The sequence below is a fragment of the Stegostoma tigrinum genome, chromosome 6 (genome assembly GCF_030684315.1).
Source record: "Stegostoma tigrinum isolate sSteTig4 chromosome 6, sSteTig4.hap1, whole genome shotgun sequence".
NCBI lineage: Eukaryota > Metazoa > Chordata > Chondrichthyes > Orectolobiformes > Stegostomatidae > Stegostoma > Stegostoma tigrinum.
In genome coordinates, this window is record NC_081359.1 from 93,764,880 (window position 1) to 93,783,502 (window position 18,623).

General features: G+C 40.0%; 1 protein-coding gene across 1 annotated transcript in view; it reads right to left on the reverse strand.

Annotated features, from left to right (window-relative positions):
- Positions 1-18,623, reverse strand: part of tmem131 (transmembrane protein 131) — a 181,116-nt gene that overhangs the window by 21,569 nt on the left and 140,924 nt on the right. The window contains exons 26-33 of the mRNA XM_059646779.1: positions 18,473-18,539; positions 17,995-18,146; positions 17,567-17,709; positions 14,975-15,161; positions 14,250-14,435; positions 13,410-13,568; positions 11,412-12,007; positions 90-265 (exon numbers count right to left, since the gene is read on the reverse strand). Coding sequence (XP_059502762.1) covers positions 90-265; positions 11,412-12,007; positions 13,410-13,568; positions 14,250-14,435; positions 14,975-15,161; positions 17,567-17,709; positions 17,995-18,146; positions 18,473-18,539 — 1,666 coding nt within the window. The remainder of the gene's footprint in view (positions 1-89; positions 266-11,411; positions 12,008-13,409; positions 13,569-14,249; positions 14,436-14,974; positions 15,162-17,566; positions 17,710-17,994; positions 18,147-18,472; positions 18,540-18,623) is intronic.

Here is an 18,623-nt window from a genome sequence, read left to right on the forward strand (position 1 = left end):
ACAGAATTGCAGTAAAGACCTGGAAAATATTAAGCTCTTAAAACTTTGCCACGTCTAGGTAGGAACAATCATATTTGCAAATAACCAACCTCCTTGAGGGGTGATTCGACATCTGGATTAGATGTTTCAGTGGTGGTGGAAGAGCTGTCATCATTATCTGCATCTTTTAACTCATCCTCCTGTGGTTTCCCTTTTACCCGTTTATCTCTATCCTTCTCTTCACGTTTTTTCTGTGCTTTAGCTTTGCGCTGTAATTTTACTCTCCCTGTGATGAAAATTAATTCAATGTCAGAAGAAAATTCAAGCAAGATTCAAGTAAATATTGGTTGGCTGAGTGTTTGGATCCTCAATACATTTTCGCTAACTACACAGACTTGCATGGCATAACATACTGATACAGTGATAGGATTAGATTTATCACAAATACTGCTTTTCCTGTTTGCCTGTAGATAAGTACAAAAGTACTCAAGTGCAAAACAAGATTGAAGAAATGGGAGTGAGCCGCTGAAGAATAGACGGAACTTCTTGGCCTTGGAAAGTGGTCAAAAGGAGGAAAAATATATTTTCATATTGGTTTGAGAATTTGAAAGAATTGCCAAAACCAAAATATGAAAAAGTCAACCCTAAAGGATTGTTGATTTAAATGTTTTTGTTGGTGTGCTAATAGGTATCTCAGCTAGCATTTAAACTTGTTTAAAAGCAGCACAGTACTCAAATTACAAACCTGGAAAAACCCATGTTAGCAGTCACAAATAAAAGTCAAATTGATAGAAAAAGGTCATTTAACCTAAATTATTTCATTATTTTCCAATAATGAGTCATCATTTAAGAGTCAAGCTACTTTTCAGTTATTGATCTATCAGCAACTCTTTGGACAGCATTCATTACAATCGCCTGATCTTCCCCGGTTCAGGACATATCCCAGCAATAACAAGAGTTTTGACCTAGCAATACCCATGTCATCTGGTGAGATGAAAGATTTCTCAAAACTGAAAAATCATGCAGAATTCTTTTAATGGTAGCTTTGAATACCAGCAACTTAGTCTTGTCTACAAATGAATAGACAACTGTAAGCATGTTACATGGCGGGGGGATAGCTAACTTGGGTTGCTCAAAAAACTCGCCCCTTTTCTTTCAAGTACATATGGCAGCTAGTTCTCACAGCTGTTGGAATTTAGCCAAATATCCTGCAAAGATCAACAGTCAATTTGGTGCAAAATGAAATAAGCGCACTATCACCCACTTCATTCGGCCACATCTAGGTCTGTAAAACAATCGTGTCAATGGAGTTGTACGCTTTTTTGGCTTGATCAGTAGCTATTCTTGCCAAAGCAAAAAAGGCACCTGTGCCAAAATGCTAACTTACATCAACTTTAAAACAGATTACAGCTGAAAGATCAGCAGACAAGTGTACAAAGAGACAGAAGGCTGACCAATAAATACCAAATGTTTGTGCAGGAAATATCCAAGTAGGGAATCTGACAAATCCCACTGCAGAACTATTCATTGGCCAGTGGCAGGAAGAGCACTTGGAGGGTCTTGTGTACAAACCTTTTTAAGAACTCAGGCTTCTAATTTGGGCCAGAGTTAAAGGTATGATTAAGCAAGGCTGTTACAACAATAAAAGCAGCTTAAACAAACATCTGGGGTCAGGATTCATGCTGGTTTTTGAGGTTTGATATGCTGTTTTTTGAAGTGTGTCTCATGTTACAAGGAGTGGACTGTGCCAGCAACATTATTCCCATATGGAATGGAAGTCTTTCCAGAACAGATTATTAATACTATGGTTAAATTGGTCCACACTGTAGGGATTCTATGATCTCTATGACAACCTTGCTGTTGCCCGGAGAACCTCCTGAGAATACGTTCTGCATTAATTAGCAGAAACCAATAATTCTAGTTGCTAGAAAATAAAAAGTGTGAAGCTGGATGAACACAGCAGGCCAAACAGCATCTCAGGAGCACAAAAGCTGACGTTTCGGGCCTAGACCCTGAGAGGCCTCTCTGAAGGGTCTAGGCCCGAAACGTCAGCTTTTGTGCTCCTGAGATGCTGTTTGGCCTGCTGTGTTCATCCAGCTTCACACTTTATTATCTTGGATTCTCCAGCATCTGCAGTTCCCATTATCTCTGATACAATTCCAGTTGATAACTGTATTTCATTCACATCTCTGGCCAGAGAGGATATGGTTGAATTCTGATTGCTGACATTTTAGTGACTATTTACTCACCCTAAGTTCAAGGTTAAGGGCAGCCCTTTGAATCTCTCTTCTCTCCAATCACACATACAATTACATGTCAAATTGCTATCTTCCCTTCCTGTTTTTCATTTTCATTCCACATCAATAACTAGCTGCTTCAGTATGATTTATTCTGGATGATCAACTGGACTATTACTTGATTTGAGAAAGGTGAACATCTTTTACTATTATCATCCTGTTACATTCTGCACAAATATATTACATTTCCCCACGTTGGTTGAGAGGCAGTTCCCCAGCTAATCATTCTAGAACGTAGTGCCTGTAATCTTGAGCCTCGTTTCTTCCTCAGATGCCAGTTGTATCATTTCTTGTGAGGGCTTTGTAAACTCCAATATCAATAGCAACTTCTTCTATCCACTCTATCTATGCCTCTTATCTTGTACACCTCTACCAAATCACCTCTCATCCTTCTTCGTTCCAATAACAAAATGCCCTAGCTCCCTCAACATTCCCTCATAAGATCTGCCCTCCACTCCTGGTAAATCTCCTCTGCACCCTCCCTAAAGCTTTCACATCCTTCCTATGATGAGGTGACCAGGACTGAACACAATATTCTAAGTGTGGTCTGACCAGGGTTTTATAGAGCTGTAGCCTAACCTCGCAGCTCTTAAACTCAATTCCCCTGCCAATGAAAGCCAACACACCATATGCCTTAACAATCCTATCAACTTGGATAGCAACTTTGAGGATGTGGACCCCAGGATCCTTCTGTTCCTCCCCACTGCCAAGAATCTTGCCATTAACCCTATATTTTGCACTCAAATTCAACCTTCCAGAATGAATTGCTTCACACTTTGAGATCAGTATGGTGAAATGCCATCTGGAGAACAGGTTATTTTAAATCTACTAATGTGCAATGAAAAAAGTGCTAAATAATCTTGATGCAAATGAATCTTTAGGAAACAATGGCCACAATATGATAGAACATTATGTTAAATTTGAAAATGATGGAGTTCAATAAGAAACTAGAGGGTCTTAAACTTAAACAAAAAGGAGCTATGAACCTATAAAGGAGCAAAACAGGCTACAGTATTAAAAATGTGACAGCAGGTGGCTCTTTGGTTTGAAATTTAATATTTGTTTATTCGGCAAAAAGGCAAGGCAGAAAAGAAAAAAGTTCCAGCCTTGGCTTTAAAGAGAATTCTATTAGATCAAAAGGAAGGAGGCTCAATTTTGCTGCAAAATGATAAGCCTCAGAATTGGGCGAGTTTCAGAATCCTACAAAAAGGAGAGCTATGAGAAAGATTAAGAAAGGGAAAACAGACAAAGAAACAAATGAGAACTGATCTTTGGAAAGAAAACAGTAAGAATAAGTGTCAGAGATAATGGGAACTGCAGATGCTGGAGATTCCAAGATAATAAAATGTGAGGCTGGATGAACACAGCAGGCCAAGCAGCATCTCAGGAGCACAAAAGCTGACGTTTCGGGCCTAGACCCTTCATCAGAGAGGGGGATCGGGGGAGGGAACTGGAATAAATAGGGAGAGGCGGACCGAAGATGGAGAGTAAAGAAGATAGGTGGAGAAGGTGTGGGTGGGGAGGTAGGGAGGGGATAGGTCAGTCCAGGGAAGACGGACAGGTCAAGGAGGTGGGATGAGGTTAGTAGGTAGCTGGGGGTGCGGCTTGGGGTGGGAGGAAGGGATGGGTGAGAGGAAGAACCGGTTAGGGAGGCAGAGACGGGTTGGATTGGTTTTGGGATGCAGTGGGTGGGGGGGAAGAGCTGGGCTGGTTGTGTGGTGCAGTGGGGGGAGGGGATGAACTGGGCTGGTTTAGGGATGCAGTGGGGGAAGGGGAGATTTTGAAACTGGTGAAGTCCACATTGATACCATATGGCTGCAGGGTTCCCAGGCGGAATATGAGTTGCTGTTCCTGCAACCTTCGGGTGGCATCATTGTGGCAGTGCAGGAGGCCCATGATGGACATGTCATCAAGAGAATGGGAGGGGGAGTGGAAATGGTTTGCGACTGGGAGGTGCAGTTGTTTGTTGCGAACTGAGCGGAGGTGTTCTGCAAAGCGGTCCCCAAGCCTCCGCTTGGTTTCCCCAATGTAGAGAAAGCCGCACCGGGTACAGTGGATGCAGTATACCACATTGGCAGATGTGCAGGTGAACCTCTGCTTAATGTGGAATGTCATCTTGGGGCCTGGGATGGGGGTGAGGGAGGAGGTGTGGGGACAAGTGTAGCATTTCCTGCGGTTGCAGGGGAAGGTGCCGGGTGTGGTGGGGTTGGAGGGCAGTGTGGAGCGAACAAGGGAGTCACGGAGAGAGTGGTCTCTCCGGAAAGCAGACAGGGGTGGGGATGGAAAAATGTCTTGGGTGGTGGGGTCGGATTGTAAATGGCGGAAGTGTCGGAGGATAATGCGTTGTATCCGGAGGTTGGTAGGGTGGTGTGTGAGAACGAGGGGGATCCTCTTGGGGCGGTTGTGGCGGGGGCGGGGTGTGAGGGATGTGTCGCGGGAAATGCGGGAGACGCGGTCAAGGGCGTTCTCAATCACCGTGGGGGGGAAGTTGCGGTCCTTAAAGAGCTTGGACATCTGGGATGTGCGGGAGTGGAATGTCTTATCGTGGGAGCAGATGCGGCGGAGGCGGAGGAATTGGGAATAGGGGATGGAATTTTTGCAGGAGGGTGGGTGGGAGGAGGTGTATTCTAGGTAGCTGTGGGAGTCGGTGGGCTTGAAATGGACTAAGTAAGAATAAGTGGTTCATTTTCAGGCTGGCAGGCTGTATTAAAGGCATTACTGCAGAGACTAGTGCTTAGGCAGCAGTTATTTAAAATTTAAAATTTATGGTTCGCATGTAGGGATTAAGTGTAACATTTCCAAATTTATTAATGGCAATGCAATAAGAGGAGAAGGTGCAAAAAAATGCATCAAGGGGATTTGGACAGGCTAAAATCAGTGGCCAATAATGTGGCATATGGAATAGCACGTGGAGACATCAGAAGGATCTTGCACTTCGGCAAGAAAAATAGAATGCAAAGTGTTTCTGAAATTGGGGAGGGGGGGGAAAAATGAAAGCAAGGAGCTGGGAAGCATTGAATTTCAAAGGGATCAGGATGCTTGTGTTCACGTGCCATTTAAAAGTCAACATATAGGTAGAGGCAATTGAGGACGCAAGTCATATGCTGGCTTTTATTACTCCTTAATGCTCACAGCAAAGAGATCTTGCTATAATTGCAGAGCCCTTTAGTAACATGCAGGCACCAGGTTAGGACTTTTTTCAAAAAAATTTGCAGAGCGATTGAACATAATATTAGTTATTATAATAAATATGCAAGATTATACAGTGCTAAATTTCATAATGAATACAAGTCAGTGTGATGGAAAAATAACACTGTGTACAAGCCAATTGTAAATTATATTTTATCATGTAATTCTCGGTGCCACTACATCAAAGTGTCTTGTGTAAGGGCAATGACTTTAAAATTTAAACTGTCCCAAATTTAAGAAATCCCAAGCATTCCCAATTTTGTTTTCCACCTTGTTCCTGGGACCGTCTAAATTTAATGCCCTCCTTATAAATCTTTCTGCACTACTTATGGCCAACCATTGACCTTGCTTTCTATCAGGGCCTCCTTACTTTAAACATCTCAACTAACAAGGTAATTTTCAACCACTTATAATCACCTCGACATGCACATCCTTCAAATCCCTTCATTTTGCATCTGTCCAAAACAAAAAGCTTGTTCCACTAGCCATTTACACCACCTACAAGCTCCACATTGCCAAGCCTCTGGCATACCATTTCCCACAATACTTTGCAGCAGCTAATTTGTTTGGACATTCTAGAATCCGTGTCCATCTTGTACACACTTCAGTCCTAATTATTTCCAATCAATGTCCTCATATTCCTTTAAAATCAAATGGTACAGAGTTGAATGTATCGCGTGGATATTCATCACATCACTTGATATGAACCAGCATGCCCAAGTAGCTTCACTTCACTTTTCTCCCAAAGCAATTCTATACACCAGAGCAGTCTGAAATGCCAATATAATTTCTGGCTCTTGCCTTCACAGCCAAATAGCACATTAAAATCCTTTCAACTACTTCAAAATAACGAAGCAAGACGCTCATGAACATTGTCATTGGGTTGATAACATCTATTAATACCCTCTCTTGTTCTCCTCCCAAAAAAAATTGCCCATGATATCTGCACCTTGATTCCAATAGCCAAAAAAACATGATCTTCTAATTACACTTCTGACCTTCATGCTGACAATGTAAATAGTTTCTTCTCCTCAGCTACTGTCTGTCGCATTAAATGGCTATAACTCTTTCCTCAAAAAGATGCTACATAGCTATGTAAGTTACATTGCTATCTCAAATTACCCTTCCCTCTTCAAAGCCTTGTTACTTACCAAACGTGACCATCTCTACTAGAGCTCTGTTTAAATTTCTTCAATTACGGCTTTCATCTTTGCATATAGGTAGGCCCCAAAGTCACAAACAGAATTGTAACTGAGACAGCGGTCATTCTTTCTTCTCTGGAGCAAGATCATGTTACTTGACCATTTCTGCTTGATGGTCCAGCTTAGTGGGTCTGTTAGTTAGGTTCCTTTCTCATCTGGTTCACTCAACATATCTGGCTGCAAGAGCAGCATTACAATGAGTTACTCCTCTTCCTGCTCTGTTACTTTTATAGTCTCTAGAGGATTCAGTGTTCCCTCCTCTTCCCCATCCACATGCATTGTGCAATGACTTCGGGTCAGCTGCTGCATGCAAAGTGTACTAAATTCCATTTCTCTATTTCTTGCTTTGGTGTATGTGTTAATCTGCTTGTTACACAGGAGATAAGCAGAGCTCAAGACAAAAGGTTAAGACCAAAGGCATAACCTTAAAAAACACTCAAATAGCACTGTTTCCTTTCATTAATACTGGGCTCCCCAACCATATTGAAATGAATATATGGTACAGCCTGTAATGAACTACAGGGCTGAGAGCAGTTTCAGACCAAAAAAATCTTATCCAACACAGAGCGAACAATTTTACCTCTAACTTCTCTCTCGACTGTGTTGCCTTGGCTCATTTTTCACTTAAATCATGTATGTCACTCCCGTGGATTGCATATTCAATGGTTATCCTGGGCAGCCAACCATTCTTTACTTCATATCTCAAATGCTACTGTGCCTATACCACAAAGAAATGTATGGCTTGGGAACAGGAGTATGCCATTAAATTCCAATCACTTGTCCTTGCTGATCTATACTGATTCCAATGCCTTAAAATGATCTTCTTGCCTGAACCATAAAAGTGAACTCAAAATATTAACTGTTTCTCTGTTCACAGATGCTACTAGACATGGCAAGTTTCTCCAGATCTGTTTTACCTCAGATCTCTGGCATCCACAGTATTTTGCACTTATTTGCATAAATGCCTTCAATGTTACCAACCATTCACACAAATCAGCCCACTTCAGTATTGTGTACACTTCTGGCCATAGACACAGGAGCCAAAGGCCATTTAAACTCTTCGGGCCTGCTCCACCAACAAGATCATGGCTGAACCAATAATCTTCAACTCTACTTTCCTACCAATTCCCCATAACCCTCCACTTTACTGATTAAAGTAGTCTCTCAGCCTTGATATACTCAATGATGAAAAAAAAGTGGAAGAACTGCAGATGCTGGAAATCTGAAACAAAAACAAGTTACTGGAAAGTCACAGCAGGTTTGGCAGCATCTGTGCTGAAAAAGTAGAGTTAACATTTCAGGTCCAATGACCATTCTTCAAAAATCGATGGTAGCTAGGAAAAAGGATGGTTTCATTATTGTTAATAACCCAGCTTTGACAGAACTCCATAGATTCAGACAGAGAACAATTCCTCATCTGCCCTAAATGGACAGCCCTCCACTTACTCAAATTACATTCTCTAGGCATAACTTCTCATCTACCCTGTCAAGCCTCTTAAGCATTGGGCATGTTTCAAGTAGGCCTTCTCATTTTTCATAAGCTATAATAAGTACAGGCCCAACCCTACTCAAACTTACATCATAGGAATGCCCCTCAGTAGCCAGGATCAACTTAGTGAACCTTCACTGGACTACCAACAATGCAGGTACCTCTTTCCTTCAATGAAGGGACCATAGCTGGCCAGTATTCCAGCTGTGGTCTAACTAGTTTGGAGGAAGAATCACTGGACCCAAAATGTTAACTGCTTTCTCTCTACAGATGCTACTAGACCTGCTGAGCTTTTCCAGCAATTTCTGTTTTTGTTTGTGATCCAACTAGTGCACAGTTTTAGGAAAACTACTTTTTTAAAAGAAAATTTTCAAAAGGAATGGAGCAAAGAAGCATTCATTTCATTAGCTTTCCCTACTTACCTGCTGAACTTGTATGTTAGCATTCTAACTTCTGTATGCCAGCATTCTAATTTATGCACAAAGACCCAAACTCCCTCTGTGCTGCATCTTTCTGCAGTCTTTGCCCCTTTAAACAATATTCAGCTCCCCTTTTCTTCCTGTCAATGAATAACCTCACACTTTCCCCAGATTGTATTCCATTTGCTGAATTTTTTGCATGCTCATTTAAATCAACCTATATTCTTTTGTGGACTCCTCAGGTCATCCTCACTACTTGTTGTCTCATATTTCCATACCATTCACAAATGTAACAATAGTATATTCTCAGGGTGTTACAATGGTAGTTTTCCACTCCTTAGGGATTCTTTCCAGAATCTAAGGGTTCCTGGCCAATCACTACCAATGCATTTGCTACCTCTAGTTACTTTCTTTAATACATCATTGGATATTATCCATCCAGGGAATGTATTACTCTTTAGTCCTCCAACTCCTGAGTTCATTTCCTCTAGGTGAAATGTCACTACATTTATTGCCTCCTCTTATTCTGAAGATTTAGTATTTTTGGATTGCAGTCAGTTTCTTCTGCTGTGAAGACTGATGCAAAGAATTTATTCAATTCCTCTGGTTCCCCACTGTAAGCTCCTCAACCTCATTCTCTAAGGGGCCTATGTTCACTTTACCCCCACCCCCTTCTCTCCCTCTATCTACTTGAAGCTCTTGCTAGTTTAGTCAAAACATTATTTTTCTGGTCATCTTTTGGTTTTTTTTTAAGAAAAACTTTCCAAAATCTCTGGCTTATTACTAATCTTTGACACATTTGAAAGAAAAAAACATACATATAATTTGAGGCTTTCCTTGATTAACTCCTTGTTTACCTCCTTCCTCACTGGAGGTACACCTTGAGAGTAATGAACTATTTTCTTAACTGACTGCAAGTGTCCCTCAATCTCCTTTCTGGTAAACTTACTTCAGTCAACTCTAACCTCAATCCTTCACAACTACCCTTCCGCTTAAAAGCTTTTCTAACCTAAGTTTTTCATTCTCAAACTGAATATTAATTGTGTCATGTTACTTTCATGGTTTCCTAAGTAAATTTTTTATTGATTTACTTATTAAACCTGCTTCATTCCAGATCCAAAATAGTGTGATCTCTAATGAGGCGCTGAAAATACAGTCCTATGAAACAATCACAAATCCTCTCAATTCCTCCTCATGGCTATCTTTGCCAATTTGATTTTCCCCCAAAATCGACATGATTAAATCCACCCATGATTAAACATGTTGCCACTTTTATATGCCCTCATTAGTTCAGACTTGTTGCATCATACCAAATGGCTCCTGTCAGGAGACCAATAAACTACTCCCAGTGTTGTTGTCCCTTGGTTATTACCTTCTCCTACATCTTCAGTTCAAGATCATTTCTTGAGATTGCACTTATGCCACCTTGTACTAGCAAAATTACTAAGCTTACCTTCAGCCTGCCCTCTCAAGTCAGATACTCATGAATATTTAGACCCCAGCTTTGACGTCCCATAGCAGCCACAACATCACTCCCATTTAGTTATTTTGCTCAGAATACCATATGTATTTAAAAGACATTAAATTTTGCCTTTGGTGCTTCTACACTGTCTCTACTTATTCCACACTGCATGCCATTATCTAAATAGCTGCCCTGCAGTGCTGTCTGCTGCCATGTCCTTCTACTTTGTAAGCCTAAAACTCCCTCAAATCCCCAACCACAACGCCGCTCCCCCACCCAATTCCAGCACCACCCCACCCCAACCAGTGTAAAGCTCTCATTATTCAGTTTCAGGACACTAACCTCAGCATAGTTCAAGTGAAGCCTATCCCACCAAATGTTTCCTCTTAACGCCAACATTGGTGCCATTACCTGATGAAGAGAAACTCATACCACCCACATCAATCGTTGAGTCATGCTTTTAACTCCTTGACATTATTTACCCCATGCCAGTGGCTCAGGTAGTAATCCCAAAGACCACTACCTTGGAGATTCTGTCCTTTAATTTACCTAACTGATCAAATTCTTTCAGCAAAATCTCCCTTCTGGTCCTATGCTGCTGATATAAACATTTATGGCCATATTTTGATCCTTCTCCTTCCACTCCAAGTTCCTTTCCAGCCCTAAGGAGATAGGGCTCCTCAAGTTGGGGCCTACTGTTCTGGGATGAAACATTATCCATTTTGTTTTCCACAGTTGTTGCCAGGTACACTTAGATTTTTTTCAGCACTTTATTTCTATTTTAAATTTCCAACATTTGCAGTATTTTGCTTCTATATGAGCGGCCATGCAATCAGCTGTCTAGTCTTCTATGGCAAGCATATCAACTTCTCTCTCCTAAAATTAAGAACTTGGCAAAGATTTTGGTCATACTTGCTAACATAAGGACATGTGATAAACCTTATGCCCCAAGGCTGGTGACAGTTAAAATTCTATATCCGCTCTTTTTCAACCTATCCTCATTATTCCTCTATTGCCACAGTGCCCAAAAATCAATCTCATACTTGAACATACCCACCTATAGCCCAGAGATAAAAGAACTACAAAAATTCATTGCCCTCAGTGAAGGAATTTCTCACATTGGTTCTAGTGTTTGGTACCAGGTTTCAGTGGCTTCAGCCAGAGAAACCCCTTATCAGCGTTGACTATGATTTACCCATCTTCAGAATTTTGTGTTTCAATAAGATCGACTGTTTTCTAAACACCACTGAAAAATGACAACCTATTTTGATTCGACACCAGTTTCTCTTGCGCTTTTGTGAAAGATGTTGGGACATTTCTCCTTTATCAAAAGATACTATAAAAATGCAACTTGTTCTCTCAAAACGTTATTACCTTTAGTTTTTGATGCTGGAGATGGAGGCTGTTCTGTAAAGACATCTAATGTTGGGGATTCAGGTAATTCACAATCTCTGTCCACTGTATCTCCGAGGCTTGTAATATCAGAGTCCTCTGAGCTGTGCCTTGTATTTGCATTGTCTGTACATGAAGTAACAGGAGGTGATGAATGTGAAACAGTGTTCTCATTATGCTGCTCCTGTTGCTGAGGCACTGCTGGTAATTGTGATAACGACTGTAGATCTGGTTGTATTTGTGCCTGTTGCTGGTGTGTTTGGTGAAGCTGTCTCGATGTCTTGGCTCGCCTGTTTGTTTGGCTCTGGGGTGGATTTGCCTCAGAAACAATGGCATTTACTTTTGTAGCAGATATACTGGATACGTTTGGGGTAGATGTTCTACCAGTGCTATTTGAGTTATTTGCAAAATTGTTTTTTAGTTTTGGATTTTCAAATTCTAAAGAGTTTCTGTTACTGTGCAACTGTGATGTAGCAGAGAACTGCTTGTGGTTGGCTGCACTGGGTCTTGAAGAACCACCTCCTCCAAATACTCCTCTTGAAGAATGGTGATTTGAATCTGATCCAAGTGCATTTAAACTGAAGACAACAATTAAAGAGAGATATTAAGGACTTTAGGTTGTTTTACTTAACCAAATCTATATTTGAGCTCAAAAAGATTACTCAGTATGTTATTGATGCATTAAAAACCAAAGCAGTTATAAAATTAATTGTACAAGTAGAACTTATTGTAAGATACTACTGTTAAGATCACGCAACTATTACTACGGAGCCATCAACTACACAAGATCAAAAATAATTTGCAAGTGTTTATTAACAGATTTTAACACTACAAAATAGGCTTGTATCACGGATGCAAAAAGAAAAGTTTTCAGAGTGTTGGACATTGGAGCATGAAGTACTGAGTCAAAAAAACCAATCAACCCTATTGGAAAATGGCATGGCTAACAATGTGGATGCAAATGTTCAGAAGCAATAACATTTGGTTATCTAGTGACAAGATAAACGTGGGCATGTTCTCTCATCTGCCCACCAGACTCCTACCTGATGCAGAATAAATACTCCACAAGTTAGAGACTTAAGATGCACAAGTAGTACAAGAAAGGAGGAGGGAATAATACTTGATAAAATTTTAAAAAGTACAATGGGATCAAGTACTGGTTTAAAACAAAAAGACCCGGGTCCCCAATCTTGTTATTTGTTCAAGCATGCTCCTGTCAGAATTGGAGACCACAGCCTACACTTGAAGGAAGATAAATTCAAAACTAATTGACTAAACGTTACTCAGAGCAATCAACAAACCTATATGCAGGGCTTTGTAGGAAGGAAAAAAAGTGAAAGTAGATGGTATGCTTACTTCATATGCATATTAGATTCATTACTCAGAACACTTTGGGGTAAGTATAGGAGACAAAGGGTAAAATATAGCTCACTTGAGAGAAATCAATGAATTTGCACTCATGGCTCCAAAACCTTTCCATCTCTGGTGACTCCCACGTCATTTCTGGGTCTGTTGTAGACTAATTGACAGATTACCATAATTAAATCAAGAACTTCATTATTGTTGTATTATGCGACTACCGAGGTGGTAGCCTTTTCTTGCCGAGCAATTCTTATGTTTCTACGTTCTAGGATAATCTGACTCTTGTAGGATGAAGGAGTCTAAAAAGGTTTCACAATGACGACTTTGGCAGTCTGATTATTTTAACATGCATGCCACCAATGAAAATATATTATGACACTTTGCTCATCCGACTGAACAAAGGTCAAATTAATCCCCAAAATCAAAGATCACATGGTGTTGCATAGCATATCACCCCTAATATCACAGCTATTCAAAACAACCAACATAAAGCCTAGTAGTATAGATGGGGGAAGGGGTACAGTGTTGCACCTTATTAGATGCAACGTCAGATCAATGCAAATAATATATTCCAAATGCTCCAATGAAACACAAATTCGTCAAGAGTATTATACTTACTTTCCATCTGATGAAATACCAACTATTCTCCTGAGATCAAATGTCCTACCCATGTCGAGGGGAGGACTGGACCCCTCCAAAGACAGACGCCTTCTGAAGGGCCCCCATATTCCTTGAGCTTCTAAATAAGCTGTTCCAATCACCAAAAGGAACAAAACACTGGAAAAGGAATGAATTATTACAAACCAATAATGAAACACATTGCAAACTAACTCCTTTTCAATACACTTTCTGCAGATTTTTGAATTTTAGTTTGAAAAACCAGATTCACTAAAGACTGCTCTGTACTGCTCAGAAAGAAGTCATTTTAGCACCTATTATATTTTCAGTGTTCATATTCATGCTTTTTAAATATTTATTAACCAAATAGCAAGAAAGCTTCCAAATGTGGGGCAGGCACAAACAGACTCCACTTAGAATCTTGGTGTCTTCAAGATGGTGAAACAGATAAAGACCATTCAGACAAAGTCAAAGTCAATCTCACATTGACGATTGAACCAGGCAGTCCAATCAGGTCACAGCTCCATTTATAATGGAGGCTAGCTGATCTGCGTGGCAAGACTATCACTTGAAAGATGATATTCTTTAAACTCTACTTTGATAGGTAAGCAGAGATCTTACTCAGTAACCATTTGATTGAAGACTTTTAGAATGTGTACGCTCTGCCAAATTGTAAGAGAATTCTTTGTCCTTACGTAATGGGGTGCCCCTCTATTGAGGGAGCAGAACTTCTGGAGATGCGGATTCCTCATTTACATTGTTCGGAAAATATGGTGAGGCATTTCACCAATTAAGCAGTTAACAAATAAAATATCAAGGTAGGTATATAAGCAAAGATACCTCATTATTCCTGAGATGATCACATACAGTCCCAGCTCCCAGTTAGGTCTAGGTAGGGCCTCTGCACATGTTGCCAACATATGATAAGGAAGTGATGCATTTAATATGAAAACAAATTGGGAGCCTCCTGCTGTGATAAATCTTAGTTCACGGATAACTCTAGAGGCAGTGAAATCTGGTGTAAACCTGAAAATAAAAACGAGGTACAATATAGATCGTGACCATAAAGCTATTTAACACAAAAATTAACATTAAAAAGACTAAAGCATCACAAATGCATCCTTTGGTCATGCAGATCTAGGTACACTTCAAATAATGTAAATGCTAGAATGATTTTAATCACCTGTTAAGATGCTCACTGATTTATGGCTGTTATTTTGTTATGCTGACTGATAGCAAAATGTTTTATTTTTTAAAAACACCTCTATGATCTGTCTTTACAAAAAAAAGTTAGCTGCTGGTTATAATCATAACTGCTTTATTATAAGTTTGCAGACATGCGTTTGAAAACAGCATTGTAAGTAAGTAGGCAACATTAAGTTCTTAAACCCCAGTAATGAAAGCAGCTCATTGACTCAGTCCATTGACCTAGAGCTCCCTTAGGAAAAGAAATTGCATTTCCAAATTAAATATACCATTGTATTGTCAAGGATGAGTGGGTTGAACAGCCCTCCAAAGGAGCCAAAATAAAACTAAACCAAACCAAAATAAACAGAAAGACTCACAATATAATAATGTCTTTAGAGGCATTCGGTTTTAGTGCAAACTCTTGACAGTTCACAACTTTGAAGCCATATCCTTCACAGATGTATCCACTAATTTCCATAGACTTGACAAGAACCGGAAGTTGTCCTGTATTTTCTACTTTAAAAACTCTCTTCAATGTGAAGTTTGGCTCTTTCATTTTCATTTCTGTAATTTTAACAAGTGAATTAGTCTTCAATGAAATATGTAAACATGAAATACATGTTTACATTATCTCCCCACTCATTACTGGGAGCAGTGATTCTTTCTCGGGCATTGCTTGCAACCCATTGGATAGCTCATTGAATCGCTTGATACAAGTTCAGGTCAATGATGCAAAAAACTGAGGGTGGCTTTGTGCCACATCCCACCTTTAACAAATTTATATCATGAATATTGCAGCATCTGGACCTGAAGTTCTTTTTATCATTCATAGGAAGAGAGCACGGCTGGCCGGGCCAGCATTTATTGGTAGTCTCTAGATGCCCTGGAGAAGGTGGTGGTGGTGTTCTGCCTTTTCGAACCGCTACAGTTCATTTGGGGTAGGTAATCCACAATACGGAGGGGGGAGTTTTAGGATTTTGACCCACTGACGCTAAAAGGAATAATGATGCATTCCAAAATTAGGATGGCAAGTGGCTTGGCGGGAAAACTTCAGCTGATAGTTTCCCCAAGTACTGCTGCCCTTGTCCTTATAGATGGAAATGGTCATGGATTTGGAATGAATTTCTGCAGTGTATCTTACAGATGGCATGCACTGCTGGCATTGAGCACCAGTACTGGTGAGCATGCACATTCGTGCACATGGTACTATTCGTGCAGGCTACTTTGTCCTGGAGAGCGTCAAGCTTCTTGAATGTTGTTGGAGCTGCACCCATCTAGGCAAGTTGGATTGCCCGCTTGACCTGAGCCTTGTAGATAGTGAACAGGGTTTGGTGAGTCAGATTGAGCTCCTTGCTGTGGAATTCCTAGCTTCTGACCTGTGCTTCCAAACCATTACATTTATGCAGCTAATCCAGTTCAGTTTCTGGTCAATGATAACCCTCAGGATATGGGCAACGGAGATTCTGGCTTTAGTCTCTCAGAAAGGAAATGTAAAGTAATTGAGCAACTTTAGGCTATTCTATTTGACTTTGTTGAGTGCTTTTTAACAATGATAATCTGGAACAAAACAACAGTCACTTGAACTGGTACAGGTTAGTTAATTAATAGATGGTTAGATTCTTTTTTTTGAGATGATCATTGCCTGCCATTTGTATGCTGCAAATGTTACCTGTAATTTCCCAGCCCAAACCCAGGTATTTTTCAAATTTTACTGTATTTAGACATGAACTACATCAGTATGAGTTGTTACAAATACAGTATGGAACATTGCACAGTAACCATCTCCACTTAAAGTCATAAAAGTGAGAAAAAGTCATTAGTGCAAGCTGAAAATAGTTAGGGTTGATACACTACCCTGAGGAGCAGCTGCAGAGATGTTTATAGCTGAGATGACTGATCTCTAACAACCACACATCTTCCATTGTGCCAGGTATTACTCTAAGCAGTGAGGAATTTGCCCCAATTCCCACCAACTCCAGTTTTGCTACAGTTTTTAGATGCCATACTGTCAAGAGCAGCCTCGGTGTCAATGGCTATCACTCTCAACTCCTTCAAAGCCATTGGTACAGGACTAATTATGGCATCTACTGAAGTTAAGTACAATGCAATTAAGCACAAGGTCAAAAAGTTGAACCTGGGATTTTCGGATCCGCACCTATTGTTTCAATATGAACAATGCACATTTCAAAAATATTTTCATGGGACGTAATTAGCTAGGCTGCATTTTTGCTCATCCTTAACAGCCTTTGACAAAAGGTGGCCTGGGGCTGCCTTGTTGCCTCATTGCTGTCGATTTTTCTCAGAGGTTTCACAATGCATCGAGTGGTGCAATGCCATTGTGACAAACTTCAAGGTGTATGCTCAGCCTCCTCTTCTCTTTGAAATAACCAAATTGCTTCTAATATTGTAGAGTGACAATAAATAATGTCAAACTGTTAAAATTCATAACCTATAATCCTCCTTACTTTGGTTCCCCCCAAAATCACAAGAGGGATTTATTTTCACTACAACTGAATCCAAACAGAAATACCAGGGTGTGAGCAAGGTTCAAGGTGCTATTTCAATGAGACATTAAACCTTGGCGTCTGTCTACTTAGCTAGACGGTAAGAGCAGAAAAATATCCTGCTGCTCCACTTTCTAATCATTTCTAGCAGCATCAATAAAACTGACCATTTGTCTCACTGGCTGTTATTGGTTTTTGTTACACCCTCCTCTTTAAAAGTCTAGGCCTGAAGGCAAGCCTTTAGCAATCATCTGCCAAAATGCAAAACACTATTGCTTTATTTCACTATGGGTATGGAAAGGAGGCAGACCCAAGAGTTTACTTCAGCCAGACTCAGGGTCAAACCTTAAGCACTGCCCTTAATCTGCCATTAATACTGGCCATCTATTCAATTGAGCTAACCAGCATACGCTACACACTCAGTATTTCCTTTTTATATACTTTCTTCAGTGCTGAATTACTTACTATCTGAACAGTCTTTAAGCAAAGCTTCATTAATTTTGAAACGTAATGAACTTCCAGGACCGGGATGCTTCCCTGCTACCTTCAGGCTCTCAGTCGTTCCCTGCCCTTGTACCATAACTGCATCCACTACTGTCAGATTGTTTCTGCAGAAACAAAGAGTTAGGTGACAAAACAATCACAGATCAAAGTTCTGAATTAATCAGTAACATAAGCTTCATTAGTTAAAATTTTCCTAACTCAACAGTCAGCAAGCCTGAAGAGCTGACCAGATTAGAAAAGGTATGTCTAAGCTCAATGCATGTAATTTAAATCTCATCTAATTTGGTATTTTTAAGAAATGTATTTGATAATCTTCTACAAATGAAGAAAACATGGAGAAATAATCTTCAGTCAGTGCATCAGAAGTCAATACATGACCAGAAACACACCTTACAATAATTAAGGACATCACAGTTCTGTTGTGAATTGGAGTAAACTTCACAGTCACAGATCTTTTTTCACCAGATCTCAGAATTATATTTAGCACAGACTGTCGTGCATAACCTTCCACAAATCCTGAAGTAGTTTTGATGGATGATGTCTAGAAACAATTTAGAAGTAAAATAGATGAAATAAACTTTTAAGTTTAAAGACATGACAACTGATTCAAAGTTTTTGGTTGTAGAAAATTATCTTCTGCTGGGGATTCTTCTATCAAGACCAAGACTTCTGTATTAAGAGTACGTATGCATACAATCATATAGATGAGCAATACTCTTTCTCTTCCATCAAATTTCAAGTTCTTATATCAGCTACTGAAGTCACAAAATCCACAATGCAACATAATATAATAGGACTCTCAAGCTCATACTGAACCCACAAAATGGAGCCATTTGTTCTCCTCAAAAGGAAAAACATTTTACTTACACGGTTGCTGATAATTTTAAATTCAAAGGTTTGTGTGTCCAGATTTGGATGTTTGCCCAAGTGAAGCCTGAAATTAAACAAAGCAAGTAACGAAAAAATGTACAAGCTATTTTTACTAAACCTTCCATATCACTAAACAGCCTCTTTGAAA